We start from the raw sequence: 22,684 nt of genomic DNA, 5'->3' as shown, positions 1-22,684 counted from the left end.
TCTTGCGTGTACCAAATTAACCTTTACCTTTTTGCCACTCTGTACTCTTAAAAAGACGCATGCGCCATACGCACTTTTACTACTTTCACAAAAGAGATGTATACTCACAGCTTCATTAATAGATCTGAGACCTATCCATCTAGGTATTTGGATACTGGATAGCAAGTACAACTTTTTAAGCCAAAACCTACACTTTTTGGTTTATTCATCGGGAAGAATATCGTCCCATTTAAGCCTTAAATTCCAAGTTTCCTGTAAAATTAGTTTTGGAATCAACATTACAGGAGCCGTATACCTTACAACGTCAAACACCTGATGAGCTACTGCTAAAACTAGTCTTTTAGTAACTGGGTCATCCAATTTTATATCTTGACTTATTTTGCAAGATAAGGTATCTGTAACTGTATGCCATACAAGGCCCAAAACAGACACATCTCCTTCCGTGGAGGAATTTTCCTCTGGCACAACACTTCTTATATTGGATTTCCAGAATCTTAAATTAAAATGACCCGAAGCCATAATTATTTGTGATTCATTTACAAACTTTCTCATTTCTATTTCTGAATCCATACTAGCCACACAGTTATCTACGTAAAAGGATGTTTTCAAAATCTCCGCTGTATGAGTTAAGCTTTCGGGAACTACACTCAAATGATATTGTATTGTAGCGGCCAATAATAATACCAAAAACTACCCTTCTATACCGATACAGTTCTACTTGTTCTTGATTATCCCTACTGAACCACATAAATCTAAAAAAGTCTCGATCTTTTCCCCTTATAGATATCTGCAAGAACGCTTTTTCTATATCTGAAGTGACACCAACGTAATACTTGCGAAACCGATTAAGAATCGAAGGTATAATTTCAATTAAATTTGGTTCAGTAGACAAACAATCGTTCAATGATGGGTAACCAGGCGAATGAGAACTTGCATTAAACACCGGCTTATATTCGTGCTACTATTTTCTTTAACAACTGCTCTATGAGGTAAATAATGTACACCCTTATATTTATTCTTATCCGGTACTTTTTCAATTATCCCGAGTGCTAACCAGTTCTGGAAAACGTCTCCGTAAGCGTCAAAATTTCCCGTAGTCATTAATTTTCTTTTAGTACTTACAAGACATTTTTCTGCTATCACTTTGTTTTCGGGTAAAAGCGAGCTATCCGACACCCAAGGTAATGCTACTTCGTACCTTCCCTCTGAATTTACCGTAAGAGTCTCTTCAAAATATTTTTGCGTATCCTCCTGTAACTGAGTTTCGGTTTTACTTACGGAAGGTTCACCCTAATACCCAAAACATCTAACTTCCAGAGGTCACTTATACATTGACCCTTCACTAACAGAGAAGAAATTAGGAGGGATGCAGTATTTATCGTAGTTAACTCAGTGCCAGTAAATTTACCCATAACAGTCCAGCCTAACTGCGTATGCACCGCACTGACGCCGCACGTAAGGGGAACAATTTTTCCAGTTAGCAACTTACCAGCAAAATCCGCACCAATTAGTAATTTTATCTCTTTATCTACCTTACATGTACCATTTTCTAAATCACTTAATTTGATACCATGTGACTTAAGTTCGCGCAACCACGAACCAGATGGGAGTTGTTTAATTTCAGAACAAATTTTGTTTTGACCAAGTACCTCTAATATACACTTATATTTACTATATATATTGCTTACTTCAATAACATAGTTTTTATACACATTTTCTGAAGTCTCAACTCCACCAAAAAGAAATTGCTTAATTTTTGATTCACCAATACACTTACAATTTCTAATCGAGGAATCTGAGCAACATCATTACATAAATATGATTTCATAGAACCACTATCATAAATTGCTCGTACAAACATTTCTTTAGAACCATTCTGAATTTTCACAATTAAAGTTTGAAGATATACATCTGATACCTTAACATAGTTATTAAGAATGCCTGTTTTGTTTTCGTCATTCTCTAACTTTGTGACACTTTTTGTTTTGTTAGAAGGTAAATCAGGACACATATTCACAAAATGTCGATTTTTACATAAGTTACACCTATATTTAGCTGTGCACTGATTTGCTCAATGGTTTTTCTTAAGGCACACAAAATAAACATTCTTTTTCTTAATAATATCTTTCTTACATTTTAAACTCATTAAATATGCATCTTTACAACTTTCAGACAAATGAGATTTTTCACAAAAAATACAAGTATCAGACTTTTTATACTTTTGAAATTTATCATTACACTTACTACTATTTGCATTAATTAGTTCACATGCAGTTGGAACAACAGGTTTTGTGTCAAAAAACGTATTTTTCTTATTACTTACTTTATCAGAACCCAAAACAACACGGGTAAGTTTAACTCTAAATTCAGTTTCCACTTCCCTTTTTAGAAAATCAATTAATGACTCCAAATCACTCTTACCTGTTGTTTCAGGAGACATACCTCGTTGGCTTTCCCAAATTTGTATTAAATCAGCAGGAAGTGCTGATTCCACTAAAGGAAATAAAACGACTGCAAATTTATCTTTAGTTAAACCGAGTGTTTCCAATGCGCGTAGTTGAGTTTACAACTTGTCATAAAGAGTTAATAAGTCTATCTTTTGTTTGTCAGTGATTACCAGTTTTAATAGCTCTCTAACATAAATTTGAATTAAAACATTTTCATTTCCAAATCTTTCTTTGAGGTACTCCACGGCTTTTTCGTAATTTTCTTCCGTAGCAGGAAAACTCTCCACTATTCCTCTTGGCGCAGTCTCAGGTTTCGTAGATTGTAGTAAACAATGAAACTTGTCTCTCTTGTCGATGCGAGTATCTTCATGTATTTTACTAAACCTCGTCCAAAATGTCAACCACTTTCGGGAGTCTCCATCGAACTTCACCAGTTCGATCTCGGGCAGTTTTTGTTTTGCGGCTGGAACTATTCCAGATGAAGAACCGCTATTCGTTGAACCAGTAGAAGGCTGTGAACATTTATCCTTTTTCCTGTTGGCTTTTACTTTCAACGTAGATAATTTATCGTAATATTCTTGAGCTGCACTAAATTCTCTTTCGTATTCTTCTTCAGTACAGCCTTTTTTCTGTAGAAGTTCCAAAAAAGAATCGTCCGTATTTCGTAAAGTTTTATACTTCTCTGAAATTTGATCTAAATAAATTTCTAAATCGTCCAAATCCGGAGAATCTGATCGTATCAGTTCTTCTAACTTATTAGCTGTTTTCGTAAATACACTTCTAATTGCTTTCCGCTTCTGTTTTAGGGTTTCTAAATCATCCATGTTTGCACCTAGGAACTTCTCTTATTTTCGTAAATTATCAAGTGTCGAAATCGATAATGTCACGCTGTGACATCAATCCTGGCTGGCTCGCCAAATTTGTTGCTTAATAAGTAAATCATAGGTTCGAAAATCTGAGCCGACGCTTTTTTTAAACACCAACATTTATTTTCACGCGATTTCTAATTCTACAAAATCTTAAATGCAACTAACTATCAAACAGAAAAGCAGACGTAGACGTAATGATGCATCTGGGCACGTGATCCTCGTGACAGAAGAATTCTTTAGGGTTGCCACAGAAAGGCAGTGTGTCGCCACACTCATGTATATGAATTGTGAAGTTAAGCGATACTGACATTTTTGTAATGGTGAGCTTTGAGAAACATGCTGCTCCTTACCTTTTAGAGAGCAGTGTATATGCAAGTTTTAAGGCATTGTATCATGAACTGATATCATGTACATCATCACATAGTTGTACATGTTATGCATATACACCATCCACGGCATAATAATGTAATGAGAGAAGGGGTACTGCCAGAAATATAGATTTATGCCCCAAGATTGCTTAATAATACCTGTAGATTTAGAGGTAGAAGAATTACATACATCACATACAGCAGTGGTTTAAAACTGAAAATTCATGAGGGTCTAATGCACTATGTAAAAGCCGCTAACGGGCTTGAAATTTTTCTAAGAAAATGAAATATTTATAATAAAATTTAAAAAATTTTTAAATTTTAAATTCTACCTATTAAATATTTAACAAACTATACGTAAACAATATATTTATAATGTTTATTTTCTATTTGATTACTATAGGCCGGTATCTGAAAGTCATTTCTGTTGGACACACTTTACAGTTCGAAAGCATTAGCGGCTAAATATTAAACTTTTAAAATTACATTTATTTCACATAATTCAAATAGGTTAAACTAACAACTAAATAACTTGCTTCGCTACTTCAATTCTGAAAAAGTTGGTAGCCTTGGAGAAAAATTACTAGAAACTTTCTTCGTTCCGGACTACTGATGTTCATCGGTCAATAAAGTAGCTTTCTTAGACCTGTTAATTTTCAACTGAAATAGAAACTGTTCACATATACTCCCAAACAAAGCAACTATTCTTATTGCAAACAGTCATGGCTGAGAATATATATCTTTCGGTAAGTACGAATGAAGCTAATCAAATTTGTATTTTCAGATCTTTAAATAAGATTTATATCGTATGGTACGTAAATTAATTAGCCCCATTTGTATATTTTCTGGCCCGTTATTCACGCTCGTTTTTAATGGAACGAAAATAATGTAAAATCGGACTCCATCATATCTTTAAATCTTAATTTAATTTATATTGTTGTACCTCTCATCATACAGCGAGGATAAGTCTGGCAACAGCTGCAGGAAGAAAAACTTGGCAGTTGACAAAATGGCAACAGCGGATGATATTCTATAGATTTTATATTTTGATTTTGAGTCGATGTTTTTTGCGTCTTTTGCGATACTATTGCGTTAAAACATTTGAGTTTTTGGTGAATGAAATCGAATCCGCTGTCCCGCTGCGGATATTAGTAAAATATATTTAGAAAATTAGCTGCGTTGGAAAGGATGAAACCTTGTGTTTGAATTTGCGGTATTTTTCCTCCTAAAGTTGCGTCAAGTTCAGAATATTATGCCAGGCTTATTCACGCTAGTGCAGATAAGTTCAAATTTTGTTATTGTGTTTATAGTGTATAACTTGTAAATATATGAATAGAATTCTATTAAATAAACATTTAAATTCTGGAATGGTGTTTAAAATTTTAGATGTAGAGTATTCACATTGCTATGTCGGAGCCAGTGGCAGTTAGGTGTAAAGTAAAATTGTTGTTTGCTCCAAGACATAACGAAATGGCGAACCAGCCAGGATTTCGATCCTGATTCGAATGTGTTGGGATCATTATGTTAATATAGTTGAGAAATTATTATGTTTGCTATATTATATTATTGTAGAAGTAAATATTAATTTAAGTGTTATTTGGAAACGTAATGCGTTTTATCGTCTGCAATGTTGAACTTCGTATTTGTATTCGAATTAGTTTAAATTTCCAATCGAAATGCTATGCGTTAAATCGTCTGCAGTGTAAACGTAGAAAAGGTTATGCGTTAAATCTTCTGCTGGGATATTCAAAATAATTTTGTTTTGCTGTATTATGAATGTTATGACATATTGTTATTCATTTTTATTACATTGAGTTATATTTTTGGAATTGCTGAGTAAAGACGTTTTTGAGGATTTGTCGGATTGATGATAACATTACAGATTTTGAGTTTTAAGTGGGTCCGCATTTAAAGATAAAATGGATGTTGATATGTTAAAGAAAAAGCGTGCAACGGCACGCAGTGCCTTTACTAGGACGGCTAAGGTTCTAAAAACCGAGCTTTGTAAAGATGTTCAAGCGGATAGAGATGTATTGAAAGACAAAATTTTGAAGTTGTAGATGATAACTGCTGAGTTGAGATCTTGCGATTCAGAAGTACTAGATTAAATGATTAAGAGGTCACACGACCCTTGAATGAGTCGAAAGATGAATTTTTTTACCTTTTTTCAATCTTGTGCAACTTTTTTAATTCTTATCAAAAATACTCAATATTTTGTTCATTATTAATTTAATGTCTATTCTTTAATTAGATGTACTTGAAATTTGAAAATTATAATAAAAATTGTAAAAACAAATGTTAAATTATAAGACAATTTTCACATCTAATTAATCTGTATGCACACTGCGCGCACATGTACAAGAAATGTTTTGTACCAAAATGTTTAATTTTTCTTTTTTTACGCAGAAGAATGCTTGAGAATATAACTGAACTAAAAATATTACACAATTCATGCATTTTTAATTTTTTTATGATATATATATTAAATATAATTTTTTTTGCTATATTTTGATTTTTACATACCTTATAAAATTGAAACATTTCATTAAAATACCAAAATTTTAGTTTAATTAATTTAGTGTAACATGATAATACTATGGTACAAATTTCAGAAAGATACATTAAAAAGTTTTTGAAATATCATGCGCGACGCATTAAAAAAATACGTTTTGAAATAAAGACCTGTAAAGTTTGCATCGCTATAAAAATGAGTAACATTGTGACTTAATGAGTCTTAACTCGTACTATTTGGTACCTAATTTGTATTTTATGCTTTTTGTTTGTGTTTTGAATAAAGTTAATGACAGAATATATATTTATAATAAGGAAACTGCATCTGAAAAACAATTAACAATGCATTGTTTAATGAAAGTGATGACACAGTCAACCGTTATCAAGGATACATTATTGCAGATAAAGATATATTTTTCATATACATGAAAGAGAATGCAATGTGAAAACTGTGTTATAAACCTATAAATATTTCTGAGAATAAAAATATATTAATAATCAGTTTCTTGAACAAGATGTTTAAATTTTTGTCGACACACATAACTTATCACAAAATACTATTACTATTCATAATATTTATATACACAAATTAAAAACCTCCAGGTTCATACATTATTCCTTCTTGATCAATTTGCTGATGTTCTAAACTTGTTTTGGATCTTTTCCTTGCTTTTCATGCTTCTATAGTGTTTTACATTGCTCTCTTCTTAGTAGTATTTACACGTTTCATATCACTGCGAAGTTGAGATTTTATTGCATTTATACCTGGATGGATACCCATTTGCCTCATGACAGATAGCCTACCCTTTTCGCCCATGTTAAATAAAATTGCTGCTTCATATACAGCAATTTCTGCAATTCGTTTCCCAGATCCAGAAGTTTTCGGACACATCTGCCATATGAGGGAATTAAAAGATTCATTCGGATTCTGAGTGAAGCTACCAAGGCATCGTTTCAAAAGATCTGGACTTGATAAAGCTTTAAAAACAGGTTTTATAACATCCATGACTGAAGATGGCAAAGTCACTTTATGATGAAATTTACCCACTGAGCCATTTGAAACTGCTTGTTGATATTTACACCATGAGTCTGCACCAGCAGGACAAAATGTATGTAACGGTTCAGCATCAGTTGATCTCGTATGAAAATAAACTACCCAAATACCCTTACGCATTTCATCAACTGACAAAGCATTTGAGCGAATTGCATATCCATAATACTGAGTCAGCCTATTTATCATGGTGTCTGTCAGTCGTCCTTTGCCTGATAAAGGTTTACCGTCCTCCAGCTTTTTACATCTATAGTCTTGTTTTAGCTTTCTCAGTCGAGTTCCCATTCTTTTTTGTTAGTGACCAACACATTCAAGTTTTGAAACAGTTTCATCATCACATGGTTTGCTGTCAGTATAGCAGGGAATGTTCTAGAATCACCATCACCAATATAATTAATATATTTGAGACCTCTTTCAGCTTCTGATCTGTGAAAAATTTTTATCATACCATCGACTTCCATTTTTCCTGAAGAACCGATATGATTTTTCTGACAATTTGGCAAATGTTTCATTTGCCACTCTTCGAAAGCTTTCCCAGATTTTTTTGCTTTCCATAGATCACATCCTTTACAAGTGGACGAGAGAACTTCAACATCTAAAACCTTCCCTGTTTCAGCACCTATTACAGAACATACTCCAATATGTGAAGTATGTCCTCTCGTTTTCCATGTTCCATCACCACTTACGGTGACAGAATTTGATGCAGTTTTGCATGCCTCTTCTTCTGCAGCAATTTTCATACTTTGAATGGCGACAGTTTTTGAAGCTGCATTTATATGTTTGCAGATTTTGTCATAAGCATTCTGTGTCACAGGTTTACGCAGATCCATTACACCACAAAATGTTTCCAGAGGTTCCAGACCTTGACCAATGCATCGCATAGCATAAACAATTCGTCTGTTTAATTCAGGAACATTTTTATGTTCACCAATCAACTTTGAATTATTGAATTCTGTTTTAAAACTACACTTTTCACATTTCACAGTAATTGTTGAAAATAATCCAAAGGGTTTTCTCTCAGAAATATTGACAGAATTACAGCACAATTTGCACATTACATTCTCTTTCAAAAATGTAAACAATATGTCTTTATCCATAATTATATAGCCATGAAAACGATTCATAATGTCAGTATCACTTTCATTAAATAATGCATTGTTAAGCTTTTTCTCGGATGCACTTTCTACATGTTCAATTTGAGTATTATGGTCATCACCTGATGAAACCAAGCTTTTATCAGAAAGTTCAGATCTGATATTCGTGTAGCGGTTGCCGTGGAAGCGACGTTTTTTAGCTCGCTTCCCAGAAGCTCTTTTATTATTTACCATCACAAATATAATATATAAATATACTTATTATTGCAGCAAAAAGACTAACGCATAAAAAATTCAATATACACCAAATAAATGCTGCAAACGTCAATACAACTTCGCAGAATCAAACAACGTAGTAATAGCTTACGGAAACACGATGTAAACATTCAGAATAAGTATTAAGTTGAGTAGAATCATTGCTACTGATTACTGACGAAATAAAAATAAGACTTGTAGGCTAGAATGTAGCAACACTCAGTTATATAACGGCTATGACAGCTGTGAGCAAATGACGTGTCCCTTTAAATGTTTATTTACATACGTGATGAAGGATTCTCGTGTCAGTGACCTTTACGTTTTTAATGATATCTCCTAAACTACACGGAATATTTTAACACGGTTTTTTTAAAGTGCGCAGAAATGTTCAAACTAAAACATATATGTTTTTCAAAAAATCGATATTTTTGAAGATTTAAAGGTCGTGAGACCCCTTAAGGGAAAAGCCACTGACGATGATCTGGAAACAGAGGTCATAGGTTGCGAAGAATATTCAGATGAGTTTATCACGCTTAATCGTCGGGTGAAAGAGAATATAGATAATACGGTTGACCGTAGTGTTAATACGAATTCTAACACGGATAGTAGCATAAGTGCTTCTAATGAAAAACGGTACAAGTTGCCGAAAATTCAAATTAAAAAATTCGATGGACAATTATTAAGTTAGACTAGAAGAGAAACACGCTAATGTGACCATCAAAACCGTAAAAACAACCTTGTATTTAGCGTAGGTATAATGAAACACTCAATCGATTTCGAGGGCAGCTAAAGGTCCCTCCTCATCAGGAGAAAGAAATACCTAGAAAAAAGAAAAAAAAAATTCTTCTTTCTAGGTATTCTTTCTCTTGATGAGGAGGGACCTTTAGCTGCCCTCGAAATCGATTGAGTGTTTCATTATACCTACGCTAAATACAAGGTTGTTTTTACGATTTTGATAATTATTAAGTTACCTTACATTTTGGGGTCAATTTAAAAGGATCCATGAGGATAAGGAGCTTAATGACGTTGATAAATTCCATTATTTAGCTCAATCAATGTTACCCGGTACTCGAGCTAGTGAGTTGATAGATAGTTATCCTTTAACGGCTGAAAATTACCCGAAAGCCATTTCTGCGTTTGAGGAGCGTTTTGGAAACAAGGAAATTTTAACTGAGATATATGTGAGGGAATTGTTAAAATTAATTATCCAAAATGTACGCTCACAAGGGAAGGATCGGTTGCCGCTAGTGTCACTGTTTGACAAAATCGAATCCAATCTCAGATCTCTAGAGTCTTTAGGCTTAGCCCTCGATACTAATGTTTCCTGGTTATATCGCATGGTCGAGTCTTGTCTGTCTGCTGAGATGCTTCGAGTATGGCAGAGAAGCGTTTTGTTCAGTAAAGAAGGATCACGTCTCACAAATCTCCTGGAATTTTTGCGTAAAGAGGTCGAAGGAGAGCAGAGAGTTAAACTAGCCAGGTCTGGATTTGAAATTTCTTATGCTTTGCGCAATGAATATTCTAAAGATGTAAAAGTTAAGACCAAAAAACCAATCGCTAGCGCAGCAAGTCTAGTTGCTGCCAAAGAACAAAAATGTGTTTTTGCGGAAAATCTCACGAAAGCAAAGAATGTTTTACAGCTCGATCGATGAGCTTAAAGGAAAGATTAGACAAATTAAGAGAATTAAAATGCTGCCTCCGCTGTCTTAAACCAGGGCATTTTGCGAAGACGTGTCCACAGTTTATTCAATGCTATTTGTGTAGGCGATCTTACCCTATAATTTTATGCCCGGAGGTATCAGAAAACAATGCTGACAATAAGGAAATACGAAACGAGTCAGTAATGGTACAAAGTCCCTTATGTAATGTCCTCTCCCTTATGTATGAATGAAGTCACTCTTATGACGTTAATGGTTGGAATAGTTGTAGGCACTGTAAAGAAGGTGGTCAGGTGCCTCTTGGATTGTGGATCCCAACGATGTTACGTTTTACAATCAACAGTTGAAGCTTTAAATCTGAAAAGCACTTCCTCTGAGACTTTAACTCACGCGTTATTTGGCGGAACAAGGACTGAGTCAAAAATTCACAAGAGATATTCTATAGGTCTAAGCCCGGTTGAGAAAAACAAAGTGTGCCAATTTAGTTTGAAAATACAATTTGTGGAGGCATACCACGCATACCTAAAGGTCCGTTTTTGAAGGAATTAAAAAGACACAGAATTTGGATTTCAGATGTCGGTGAGGGTCACCCGGAAGTAGAAATCCTCATAGGGAGTGATATTTATGGGAAAATACTTACTGGTGAAGTAATTCAGCTTGAGGGTGGTTTGACAGCCATAAATACTAAACTGGGATGGACGCTGTGCGGGGAATCGAAAGGAACGATTATCCAAAGTTTTGAGGTTACCCCATCTATGTTAGCAACTAATCTTCTTATTCAAGACATGGAACCTTCCTTTATGTGGAAGTTAGAAACTATCGGTATTGCAGATGATGCGCAAAGCATTTCCAGGGTCGCAGAAGATCAAACAGCGAAAGAGCAGTTTCTTAGGGGGCCTTCGCAGAACCGGAGATGGTAGATATTGCGTGAGTTTACCTTGGGCTCTATAATTCCCTCCTGATATTCCCTCTAACTGGCATATTTCAGAAAAGAGGCTCTTTGCTACTGCGAGAAAATTGAGAAAATTAAATAAATTTGATGAGTATAGTACAGTATTTAACGAATGGCTAGCGGAAGATGTCATAGAAATTGTCCAAATCAGTAAAGAATGACGGAAGGCATTATTTACCACACCATCCAGTAATAAAATTAGGTAGCCTCACCAAGATTAGGCCAGTATTCGATACGTCGAGCAAAGTCGTTGGTTCGCTTTCGCTAAATGATTGCTTGATAAAAGGTCCAAACCTTGTAGAAGAAATCTCAGCCATTCTAATGCGGTTTAGGGAAAAGGCAATTGGTGTAACATCCGATATTAGGCGGGCCTGTTTACAGATTGAGGTAGAGCGTGAGGATCAAAATTATTTAAAGTTTTTGTGGTGGGTAAATAATAGAATTGAAATGTTTCGTCACAAGAGGGTTGTTTTTGGGTTAACTAGTAGCCCCTATTTATTGGCAGCTGAGATTTCATTTCATTTGTCCCACGTTTCACGTGAATTCAAAGCTGTTGCGAATAAACTTGCCAAATCATTTTATGTTGACAATTGTGTCCGTCAGTCGATGATAACGAAGAGCTAAAGGTTTTTATAAGCCAGTCGATTACTATTATGGCAGAAGCCAAAATGGATCTTCGAATGTGGACCTTTAATCAATATGGTGATCAAGAGCTACCAGCTGAAGATAGTGACCCAGTCTCCGCAGTTCTAGGCTTGCAGTGGGACCGACGAGATGACAGCCTTACAATATCCATCCAAAGAGGAATCGTTAAAAGAGAGTTATCAAAAAGGAGACTATTGTCTCTAATCCATGCTGTTTTTGACCCGCTAGGTTTCCTTGTGCCCGTCATATTACCTGCGAAATTAATTCTTCAAGAGGCTTGGGCAACAAAATCGACCTGGGATAAACCATTACCAGATGAACTTCAAACAAGATTTGAGAGATGGTACTAAAGGTTGCCTAGTCTTTCCAGCCTTAAATTACCTCGTCGCATGGGTCATGGAATTAAGGATTCATGGACTCTACACGTCTTTTGCGATGCCAGTCAAGCTGCTTATGCAACTGTCATTTACTTACGAAGTAAGGAAGAAGACAAAGTTTTCATTAAATTCGTCATAGCAAAATCACGGGTATCGCCCTTAAAGAAAATAACTATTCCGCGTTTGGAGTTGCTATCCTGTGTTCTAGGTGCACGCTTGGCAAGGTATACTGTTGAAACCCTGTGCTTAGTCGATGTCCCGATATATTACTGGACAGACGCTACTGTGGCTCTTAGTTGGATACAACGAGAGGAAAACTGGGGAGTATTTGTGAATAATAGAGTAAAGGAGATTCGGAAACTCTCGAAGCAGGAATGTTGGAGACATATCCCTGGGAAATTGAATCCGGCAGATGTGGCATCTCGTGGCTGTACGCCTGAACATTTGCGGCAATGCAATTGGTAGGAGGGCTCCGAAGTTTTGAAAAGCTCTCCGAAAGAATGGCCAAACTTTGAGTTTACTCCAGACGAAAATTCTGTTGCAGCAGAAATTAAGAAGGGAGTAATTGTCAATTTGAGTATAAAATTAGAAGATTCTGAGTGGTACAAACGTTTTTCGAGTTTTTCTAAATAGGAACAAATTTCCACCATGACTGACGCCAAATTTCTTGGCAGACCTAACAGGGAGTTAATTAAAATACTCCCTAGCACGGAGGATGATCATCGGAAATTAATGAACCTTTTTAATGCTCAGCAAGTTGAACATTACATCATAAATCCTATGTTTAAGTGGCCTATTAAGGTTTTATTTAATACGAGGTATCCCCATCAACACCAGTGGTACAAAATTACGCCAGTCCTCAAAAATAGAGGTTTTTCAGTTCCCAAGGCCGTTTAGCTCACCCGACACAGGAATCGAGCACCAACGCCCCTTTTTGTTATAGAAATTCTACCCTCAGACAACGTGGAGAAAATATACATCTTTATTTTCAATCACAGTAGAAAAATTTATTTTTAAAAATCAGGTTTTCGAATGCCACAACTGCCAGTTGTAGTGCCACTCTTCAGAAACTTGCCATCTTAATCCTCACTGTGTTAAATGCTCACTGGGGCACAGAATTACAGATTGCCCGCAAGTGGGAAAGATCGAAGTGACAACCTGCTGCAGTTGCGAGAAGAGGAAACACCCAGCTGCTTATCGCGGATGTGCAAAGTTTCCAACGAATAAGACCAACAAGAATAACTTGGCAAAACCTGGAGTCAACTACTCGCAGGCCTTAGCAGGAAAAACCTCTATTGCCCTCAAACCTAAAACTACCAGAAGCGCACAGGAATATCAGCCTTCTGCAACTCATGATAACAACCTTTCTGAACTTGTTAAAGTAACAAATCCTAATGCCAAGAGTGTAACTATTGCAAATTATGATAATTCTAATGATTTTACTACTATTATATCTGTAATGCGAGAATTTCAATCCGTTTTCGCTAAAGGTGAACTAAATATTTTATCAAATATTAAGAAATTTATTTTTATATATTATAAGAAATATGAAACAACTATTGATAAATATCATATATTTTTGCAAATGTCAGTAGAATTTCAAGATATTTGTAACACTGAATAATGTCTGTTTATGAAAAGAGTCCATTAATACTTATAAACTTCATTTCGCTATTCTTATTCATTTTTTTGTATTAATTCTTGTATTAAGCAATGCACTCGTAGTAACATCTTTGAGCAGCGAATGTGTTGCCAGCTAATGTTATCCTCGGAAATTTTCCCATTCTCTGCAAAGCTTGTACGCTCTGTAAAAGAACATAGTGAACTATAGTTTCAGAAAGCAGTGCTTACTTTTACTCTGCATCTGGTGAAGACCATCGGTAAAACAAAATGAGTAGTGTGGACAAAATGAAACGAATGTATAAGTCAAATGGACACCATCAGTCGACGAATAAGGTGAGTTTCTTATGAAAGGTCCAAATCAATGAATTGAAGAGTCTTCGTCAAAGCTCCTGCCAAGAACCACTCACTTTTCTCTTGCACTTCACGGTACCATCCACCCATGGATATACTACTCTCCTCGAAAGTGAAATTGCAACACCAAGAAAGAATGCTCGTAGCGTCATGCAAATTGCAGGATCGAGAGTTGTGAGACTGATATGCAAATGATTAAAAACACAGACACATAAAATCATTATAAACCAATTTATTCAGTATCTAATGTGCCCACTTCGGGCAGCGATACAGGCCACAATCCGGAGAGGCATGCTACCAAAGAGGCCATTGATAGTTGTCTAAGGTAGCCTTTGGCAAGCCACATCCACTGCTGTACGCAGATCGTCCAGGGTTTGCGGCCGTGGTTCTCGGCTAATGTCACGTACAATGACATCCCACAGGTGTTCGATGGGATTCAGATTTGGAGAGGCTGCCGGCCATGTTAGGATGTCAAATTCGGTTAGGCTATTAAGAGTACACCGTGCGACATGCAGCTTGGCATTGTCTTGCTGGAATACCGTGTTGGATGCGGTGTGTACCAAGGGTTTCTTTTGGTCAAACATTATGTTACCCCATACCATAATGCACTGTGCAGGATCGGTATGACACTCGGCAAAATGGGCTGTTTCGTAGCGTTCTCTAGGTTGCCGCCATATCCGTCGACGGCCGTCATTCCTCCACAGACAAAAACGAGATTCATCCGTGAACAAAACCCGATACCATTCGATGGTCCACGCACTATGACGCTGACACCACACCAGGCGTCTAGTCGTGTTCAGGAGTCAATGGTACTCCTGTGGCTGGTACCTGTGAACGTAAGTGTACTTCATGCAGTCTGTTCCGTATCGTTTGGGTGGACACAAATCAACTGCTCCTGGAGGCAACCAGCTTCGGATGTCACGTGACATGGAGAGTCTCCAACAGTTGACCGCCGAAAATGTCGGTCAGTGCACTCTGACGTGCACCTGTGCGTACCACTTCCTCTTCGACATGCACGTACCACCTTCCTGAATCCACCATGTGACACATGGTACTCATTGTGTGCCCAACACGAGTGGCTATTGTGCCCAGCGACAAACCAAGTTCATGGAATTTGATAATACGATCACAATCCCCGGTCGTTAACTGATGGTATTGAGCTCGCCCCGACGTCTCAGAGGCATTTTCTATGCTTCTTCTCCAATGCTCGGTAAACCCTCAAATGCTGTTTAGGAGAAGAGAAAGTGGTTGAACTTTATAGTCCGCATATGCGTACCACGTGATCCAATGCGTGTGCAACTTTTATTATTTGCATACCCAAATCACAAATCTCGCTCCTGCAATTTGCATGACACATTCTTTCTTGGTGTTGCAATTTCACTTTTGAGAAGAGTATATCTATGCATCCGCCGCGCTTCTACTAGCACGTTCGATTCTACGATCATTACTGACTTACTCAGTTACTTCATCACCATTATGGACTGTTGATCATATCCAGTTTTCCCTTGAAATGTTATGTAGAATTTTCTTCAGAAATGCTCTTCCTCAATTACTTTTATTTCAATTCATTTACAATGTGTTATGTAACTGTGCTATGCTATCTATGTTGTTGTATTTTTAACCTACGAATGTTATACTGGGATAGGGCTTCGTCTCAGAAATCCGCATCTCGTGGCCTGAGGTCACCTAGCAGGAACAGCTTTATATCTGTCTTGAAATTTGTTTTGTAATAATGTTATTTTTCTTGCATATTCTTGAGATTTTTCACAGCCAGATTTAAGATGAAGAAAATGAGTGAGACGCTTTGATTCGAGTTGTGTTTCTAGAGCCTCAAGGAGGTTGGACTTCTACTTCCCCCCAATTTTGAGAGTACGCAGAGGGCGGTCCGAAGGCCTCCACTTCTTTCCCCTACCACCAAACCACACGAGAGGACTTTCGGCTCGCCATATATTTTGAATGCTCCCATGCGGCAAAGACACTGTACATTTGCTAACATCGATGCCATCTCCGGGATTCAAACCCAGGCCCTTTGGTACCGCAATAGGCTCCTCTAACGACTGTCTGTACCATCTGGGTGGCTTTTGGAACTGCTGTTTCCTAATTATAAATAAAACATGCAATTTTATTGGGCACACAGACGCAAAAACACCGAATTTCCCAATTATATTCAAAAGCATGTCCTCCTTTGTCCACTTTGCTTTCACGCTTTGTTAAAGATACGGTTGAAAGTTTAATCTTTTAATCAAATCATTATTACGATTTTATCTGCTGTTTTAATTCAATAAAATGAATTTTCATATTAAAGTAATGCTCATATTTTATGCACAATTCTAAACGATATGTAGTGACATAATGTAGATCTAATAAGAAGCACAAATAAATAGTTTTTTATGTTAGTTTGTCTTTATCATTATAGCAGTATGACATACGCAACTCTGCATTCACTTAACCAGCTAGTTGCTGACTACAGCGAAGCATATATCAGAAATACCAACTCAATAGGGAAAACGGGAAACACTAAAATACTAAAGCGTCATCAACAATCAGCTGGTGAACTAAATTTACTGAGTGTACAAAGACGAAAAGTTATCCCATCTTAACCACCTGGCCTGGCATATAGGCGTACAGTGACAAAGCCTCAATCTATTAATTTGATTCTTTTTTGCTTCAGTTGCAGTTGTGCACATGAGCTCAGTCCGTATCTCTTTGGTTCTAAAGTTATAAACATCGTCTTAATAAATACATAACTGAAGTGTAATCGCGAACTGAGTAAAATTGCTTTGCGGGCAGGTTGCAGCCCGCGAGACGCCAATCTGAGGCCACAGACGTACATTAAAGTTTACATCCAGAAAGGAAGAGGCATTTAAGGTGGCAAAAGAAATATATGCTGAATTTAAAATGGGAATTTGGTATACATTTGCTGGCGAATTCCTGTCACTTTGTGTCACTCACCACCTATCTCAAAAGCCGCAACAGTGTGCAGCACTTAATTTGTTGTTTTACATTTTCGGGTTAAATAGTATTAATTCAGAAGTCAAACAACCAAAACCTGCGTTATATTTACAAAATTTTCACAGGACTAGTTTCGATGGTTTTACCGAACCACCATCCTCAGCTGCAAAACCGCAAATGAACAAGATAGGAAAAAATGATTAGATAAGATAAGAAAGCCTGGATAAGAATAAGCAAGTGGCGCCATCTGTTGGTGAAACCAGAACTAAAACATAATTTCTTTAAAGGCCGAAGGCAAATTTGGATTGGAATTAGGATCGTTAACTAGAACAGAAAGATTTTTATGAATGTGAAATGCCTCTAGAAAATCCAGTTCTCCAATGGAAGATGTTTTTTGAATAATTTCGGCAGCAGAAAAATTGAAAATGTGATTTTCGGACCAACAATGTTGCGCAACAGAAGACTTCTGTGTTTCCTTTTTTCTAACATATGCCTCATGTTCCTTGACGCGAAATTTTAAGGCTCTCTTAGTTTGGCCAATGCAAATTAAACCACACTGGCAAGGAATTTTATAAATACCCCAGGAATTCATATACATAATGGGGTCCTTAAGTATGGAACTCGGAATTTTATTGATGGGAGAATAAACAACCCGAAAATTAAATTTCTGCAAAATATGTGCAACTTTATAGCTAATTGATGGAAAGAAGGGAATGACAACAGAATTTTTATAATCTTCTAAAACAAGAGTGTGCCTTTTAGTGTGTTGAGATGAGAATTTTTTAACTGCTTGATTAATAATGTTGGGTGAAAAGCCCCTGTGAATAGCTATTGCTTTTAAATAATTCAGTTCTTCATCAAGGGCTAGTTTGGAGGAGCAAACTTGAAGAGCACGGAAAACATAGGAATAAAAAGAAGCTAACTTTTGTTTAGTCGGTATAAAGTATACAATAGCTATCTGCCCAAGTAACGGATGCCTTCGTAGATACCGGTTTAACGGAACTAGCTCATGTCCATGCTATACATGGAAAAAAGTACGAAAACCGACCATGCAACTAGTACGTTTGCTAGGGATCGAACTCAGGTGGATCTACAAGCATTGAGCTGTCTTAACCTTTCGGCCATTTCAATGTGTATTTTCAGATAATTGCCGCTAAGGATTTTCATTGCTCCCGATAGGGTAAATTTCCATAAAAAGTGCTTTCCAGTGTTTCTCCGTCACTAACACCTGAGCAAAAATATGATGATTACAAGGCATTTGACTAATCATTAAACCTGCTCATTAACTTACATGCCTATCTTGTATGCCACATGTGATAAACATGCCTATCTTGTATATGACACTTATTTTTCTTTAAGTAGTCTAACATATTACTCAAGCGTTTATCAATGTCGTAAGATACACATGCTACTTTCTTGGAAAGTGCTTCATTGAACAACTACCTTCTAAGTGACTGATAATACTACTCTGGCACTGCAAATATGAAAGCAGGCGCCCCCCCCCCACCTATATACGCTTTGTTCTGGAGCTTCGAGCGATTACTAAATACCCCATTATTGCACATGATATTTTGTTCACATACTTTATCCTTTCTAAAAATTTCTTGACGGTTATGTGAAAATCCTTTTAATTTAGCTCAGGCTGACTACTCTTCTGTTACACATAATTAAGTTTTAAAAATTCGAGAGTGAAACTATTTGAATAAGTTAATTCTGTTCTTCCACTGTGACAAATTTTGATATGTCCATATTTCAAGTTTTCTTTTGAAGTATTTTAATAGTTGTCGGGTAACTATTAATCGTTTAATCCGACAACAGATAAATTTAATTTAATTCTTTATTTAAGAGTTACTGGTATTTTTAATTCACTCTGAAATTGTTTTAAAATAATTTAATGCATTTTTAATGTTTTCATATAAGTTTTACCCGTTTTACATCTGAATTCATCTTGAAAATTTTATGGGTCTCACCGTCACACTATTATTCGTCACTTCTGATTAGTATTTTCATCAGTATCTTGCTGGACTTCATAATTTTTGCATAATTTTTGATAGGATTGAATTTTAGTTTGTTGCAAAGAAAATGTTCAAGTTATATTTTAAAATTTACTCTTTTATTAATTAAGATGATGTTGTTTGTCCCTATGTTTTTCTTTTAGGCATGACTGTATGTTTACCTTTGAGGTCATGCACTACAAAATTTACCAACCAACCAACCATATCGTTCTTTGTCACGAAGTCTGATACCATCTCTTGTCTCTTTATTAGTTGTTTTGAGCACGGCCGGATCGCTGGCTCCTCGTTTGTTGTTGGATGGGCTGGCTCCCGTTGAAAGTCATATGACCAAGTTGTCCTGGTTAGGTGGGCTGGGGTTGCGCCCCGTTATTTCACCGTTATTTCACCCTCTCTTGTCAAATCCGGCAAGAAGCAAAATGATTATAAAAATGAAAGACTACTATTATAAACAATGGAATCAAATGTGGGAAAATTCAACAAGATGAAAGTCTTATTTAAAAAATATTAAAATAAATAGAGAAATGAAAACCTATACAGATATAGATGTGAATCAACTTATGACAGGTCATGGAAGATTTCCACAATATTTAAAGAGATTCCACCTCCAGGGCAACGATAGATGCCTCAAATGTGATCTTATTGGAGATGCGGAACATTTCGTTGAGATATATACTCTTACCCGGGGGGGGGTGAAGGCAAAATATGGAATAACAGGATTAGATATAACACAAATGAAATATGATAAATTATTGAAATTTTCACAAGATGTTATGACTGTGATAAATAAAAATAAAAGTATTGTTGGCATTGGTGATTAGGAGAATTAAAATTGGATGTTATGAGTTTTTAAAAGAGATTTTAAAAGGCTTGCAACCATTTGAACCAGTGTTTTTTAGTTTGTTATGTTTAATTTTTCTACCTTTTTTGTTGCTCGGAGCCCGGGCCTGGATTCTCGGGAGCATTTGATATTTTATGGCTTTAAAAATTAAGAATTGTCTGTTTTTTTAAAATTAAGAATTGTGTGTTTCTTTTTTGGGCACGGCTGGATCGGTGGCTGCCTCGTTTTGTGTTAGACGGGCCTTCCCCTTTGTGCCCTTATGGCTGATATGAATCGGCTAGGGGGGGGGGTCGGGGGTGCGCCCACAAAAACAACCCTCTCTTGTTAGCCCCTATATTCATGTTTTGGTTTATTTGATTACGGCACAGCACTCGGGGGCTATCTGCTAAAAGGGAAGAATGCCTTTGTGGAAGACGTTTTTAGTGAAACTGGTTCCTATATACGTTACGCACCACGAAAACGCCCATGCAGCCAGCTCGTTCGCGGCATTTGAACCTCGGACCGAACTACCAGTGTTCAACGACTTTACCGCTCGGCCGCTGATGGGTGCTCCAAATTCATGATCACCAGGGCAGTTGACTAACAGAAGAGATGATATGTTGGAAGTGCATATATGGTGTGGACTCTATTACTCTCTTTAACTGAAAGGGATTAAAGGTTTTTCAGATGATTTAGAAAAAGATCAGACAATCTGTTAAAGATATAGTACCCATACAATCCCAAATTATTTCTGATTACGCAAAGGAAACAAACTCCATACCGAAGATATCTGAATCTTCGGTGGACACATTTTTTCAAAATTTGAATACCGCATAAATCAAAAGCTGCGCTGTTTAATCTTTAACGAAATGGGCTGTAAATATCAAATATGTGAAAAAATACTCACTGCTTATGCTGACGAAAGTAATTCCCCACATAATGCTCCAGACCCAGCCCACTACGATGAGGGCTGTGAGTAGCTGCAGGAGTGATGCAAGGATGTTGAACATAAACGCCGTACACTTATCATCATATTCTGTAGGGCATCCGCAGAGTACTGTTAAGGCAGCTAAGAATGTTCCTGAAAAGATATTTGAAAAGATTTATCAGTTTGCTACGTATAGTGGAATATAAAATAGTATATTCTTTACAAGACTATTTTTAAAACTATACTTTCCGTTTATTTTAAATTATATTTGAAATAATTTACATTATTTAAGACAGTATGTTCTTCAGGAGAATTGTTTTTAGAGTTATTTATCACTGCCCTGACTTGGCAAGTGTACCCACAGCAAGAGGCATAAGCTTTCTGTTACACACACTGCCAATTTTCAACTTATTTAAAAAATTCCCTGGTTAACAAACCGAGCAATTTAAATTATATACGTACTTCTAGACAAATCGCCTTTTTGTTTTCAGGTAAAGTGTCCCTGCACCATGCTGTTTGCTTATTCTCGTTGAATGGTACGTGACGATAAAGTAAGCCTTTGAATGACTCACCTAGGTAATCAAGTGCTCCGAGATAGGTCACGCTTACTCCTGCTAACCAACAGAAATAAAAAAAATTACAAATTGTACCAGACGACGAAAACGGCAACTCACTCTCTCTTGCTCAACTTGCTGCTGCAACTAATGAAAAGAGAGGAAAGAACGATCAATTTGTCGTGTAATTTTTTTCGTTGTTGTTGTTCCTTTATTATGTTAATGAATTGTTAATTCTGATAAGTATATACTGAAAGGAGAAGGAGCTACGAGAATCTAAGATAAATGTTACCGATTGGGATCCGAACTTATATTATTTCATTTACTTAATAATACGTCTAATGTACTAATGTGTAATGTAGCTGATTAATAAACATTCTCAGTATTAGTAATTAATGAAAGAGGTTCCTTAAGCCATATATTTTATTTCAGAATTGCTTCAGAGTTGTTTCAGAGTTATTTGGTTTCTAATAACTTAGTGAATTCTCTATAAGAGGATGACTCGCGGTTCCAGAGGATCTTGAAATTTTGTGCGGGTAATCATGTTAAAAAGGTGATGCTTAACATAGATTCTACTTATATTCTCAGAAATATTTCAGAGATGGTCGGCTTGGTCGTCTCGGGAGAGTTCATTGTATATCAAATTGATAAAATTTGTAATAATTTAAAATTTTGAATGTATCCATTAACAGTCTTTATAAGCATTTGAAACAATAAATATTGCAGTAAATAAAAGATATCCTTAACGCCATATATTATAAGTATCCTAATACAGAAGCATTTGGGTTTTAAGAAATGTTTAACATTATCTGTATGGTACTTAATAATTCATGCTGCTGATTAATATATAATTTTTAATAACAAAGTCAAGGTTTCTTTCCGTTTATTAATGAGGACCTCTATCTTGCTGTGACTTTTCCAATTTAAAACACGAAAGGTTTTTGCAATTTTTTTAAAGGAAAAAAGCAGAGAAGTTATATTTCTCTTTAAAAGGAACGGAGGACTGAGGAACAACTTTTTCTCTTTGATGAACTTTGCAGCTCTGTTCAGTATTCAGGGTTGGAACTTACTTAATGACAATAACTCGCAAACGCGAATATATTTTGCTTTGTACAAAGCCCCCCCCCCAGACGGAAAAGGGGTTAGTGATTCTGATTACGAGTGATTACGAGATTACGAGTACTCTGTGACGAGTACGGTTACACAGATTTATTTTA

The 22,684-nt window shown here is 36.2% G+C and overlaps 1 protein-coding gene across 1 annotated transcript in view; it reads right to left on the bottom strand.

Moving 5' to 3' along the window:
* Nucleotides 1-22,684, bottom strand: part of LOC146999451 (uncharacterized) — a 245,213-nt gene that overhangs the window by 8,930 nt on the left and 213,599 nt on the right. The window contains exon 2 of the mRNA XM_085824922.1: nt 20,893-21,066. Coding sequence (XP_085681048.1) covers nt 20,893-21,066 — 174 coding nt within the window. The remainder of the gene's footprint in view (nt 1-20,892; nt 21,067-22,684) is intronic.

The sequence above is a fragment of the Stegodyphus dumicola genome, chromosome 1 (genome assembly GCF_044657685.1).
Source record: "Stegodyphus dumicola isolate Sdum_Otavi_A_Nest chromosome 1, ASM4465768v1".
NCBI lineage: Eukaryota > Metazoa > Arthropoda > Arachnida > Araneae > Eresidae > Stegodyphus > Stegodyphus dumicola.
Note: the sequence above shows the minus strand (reverse complement) of the source record. Positions and strands in the feature narration are given on the sequence as shown.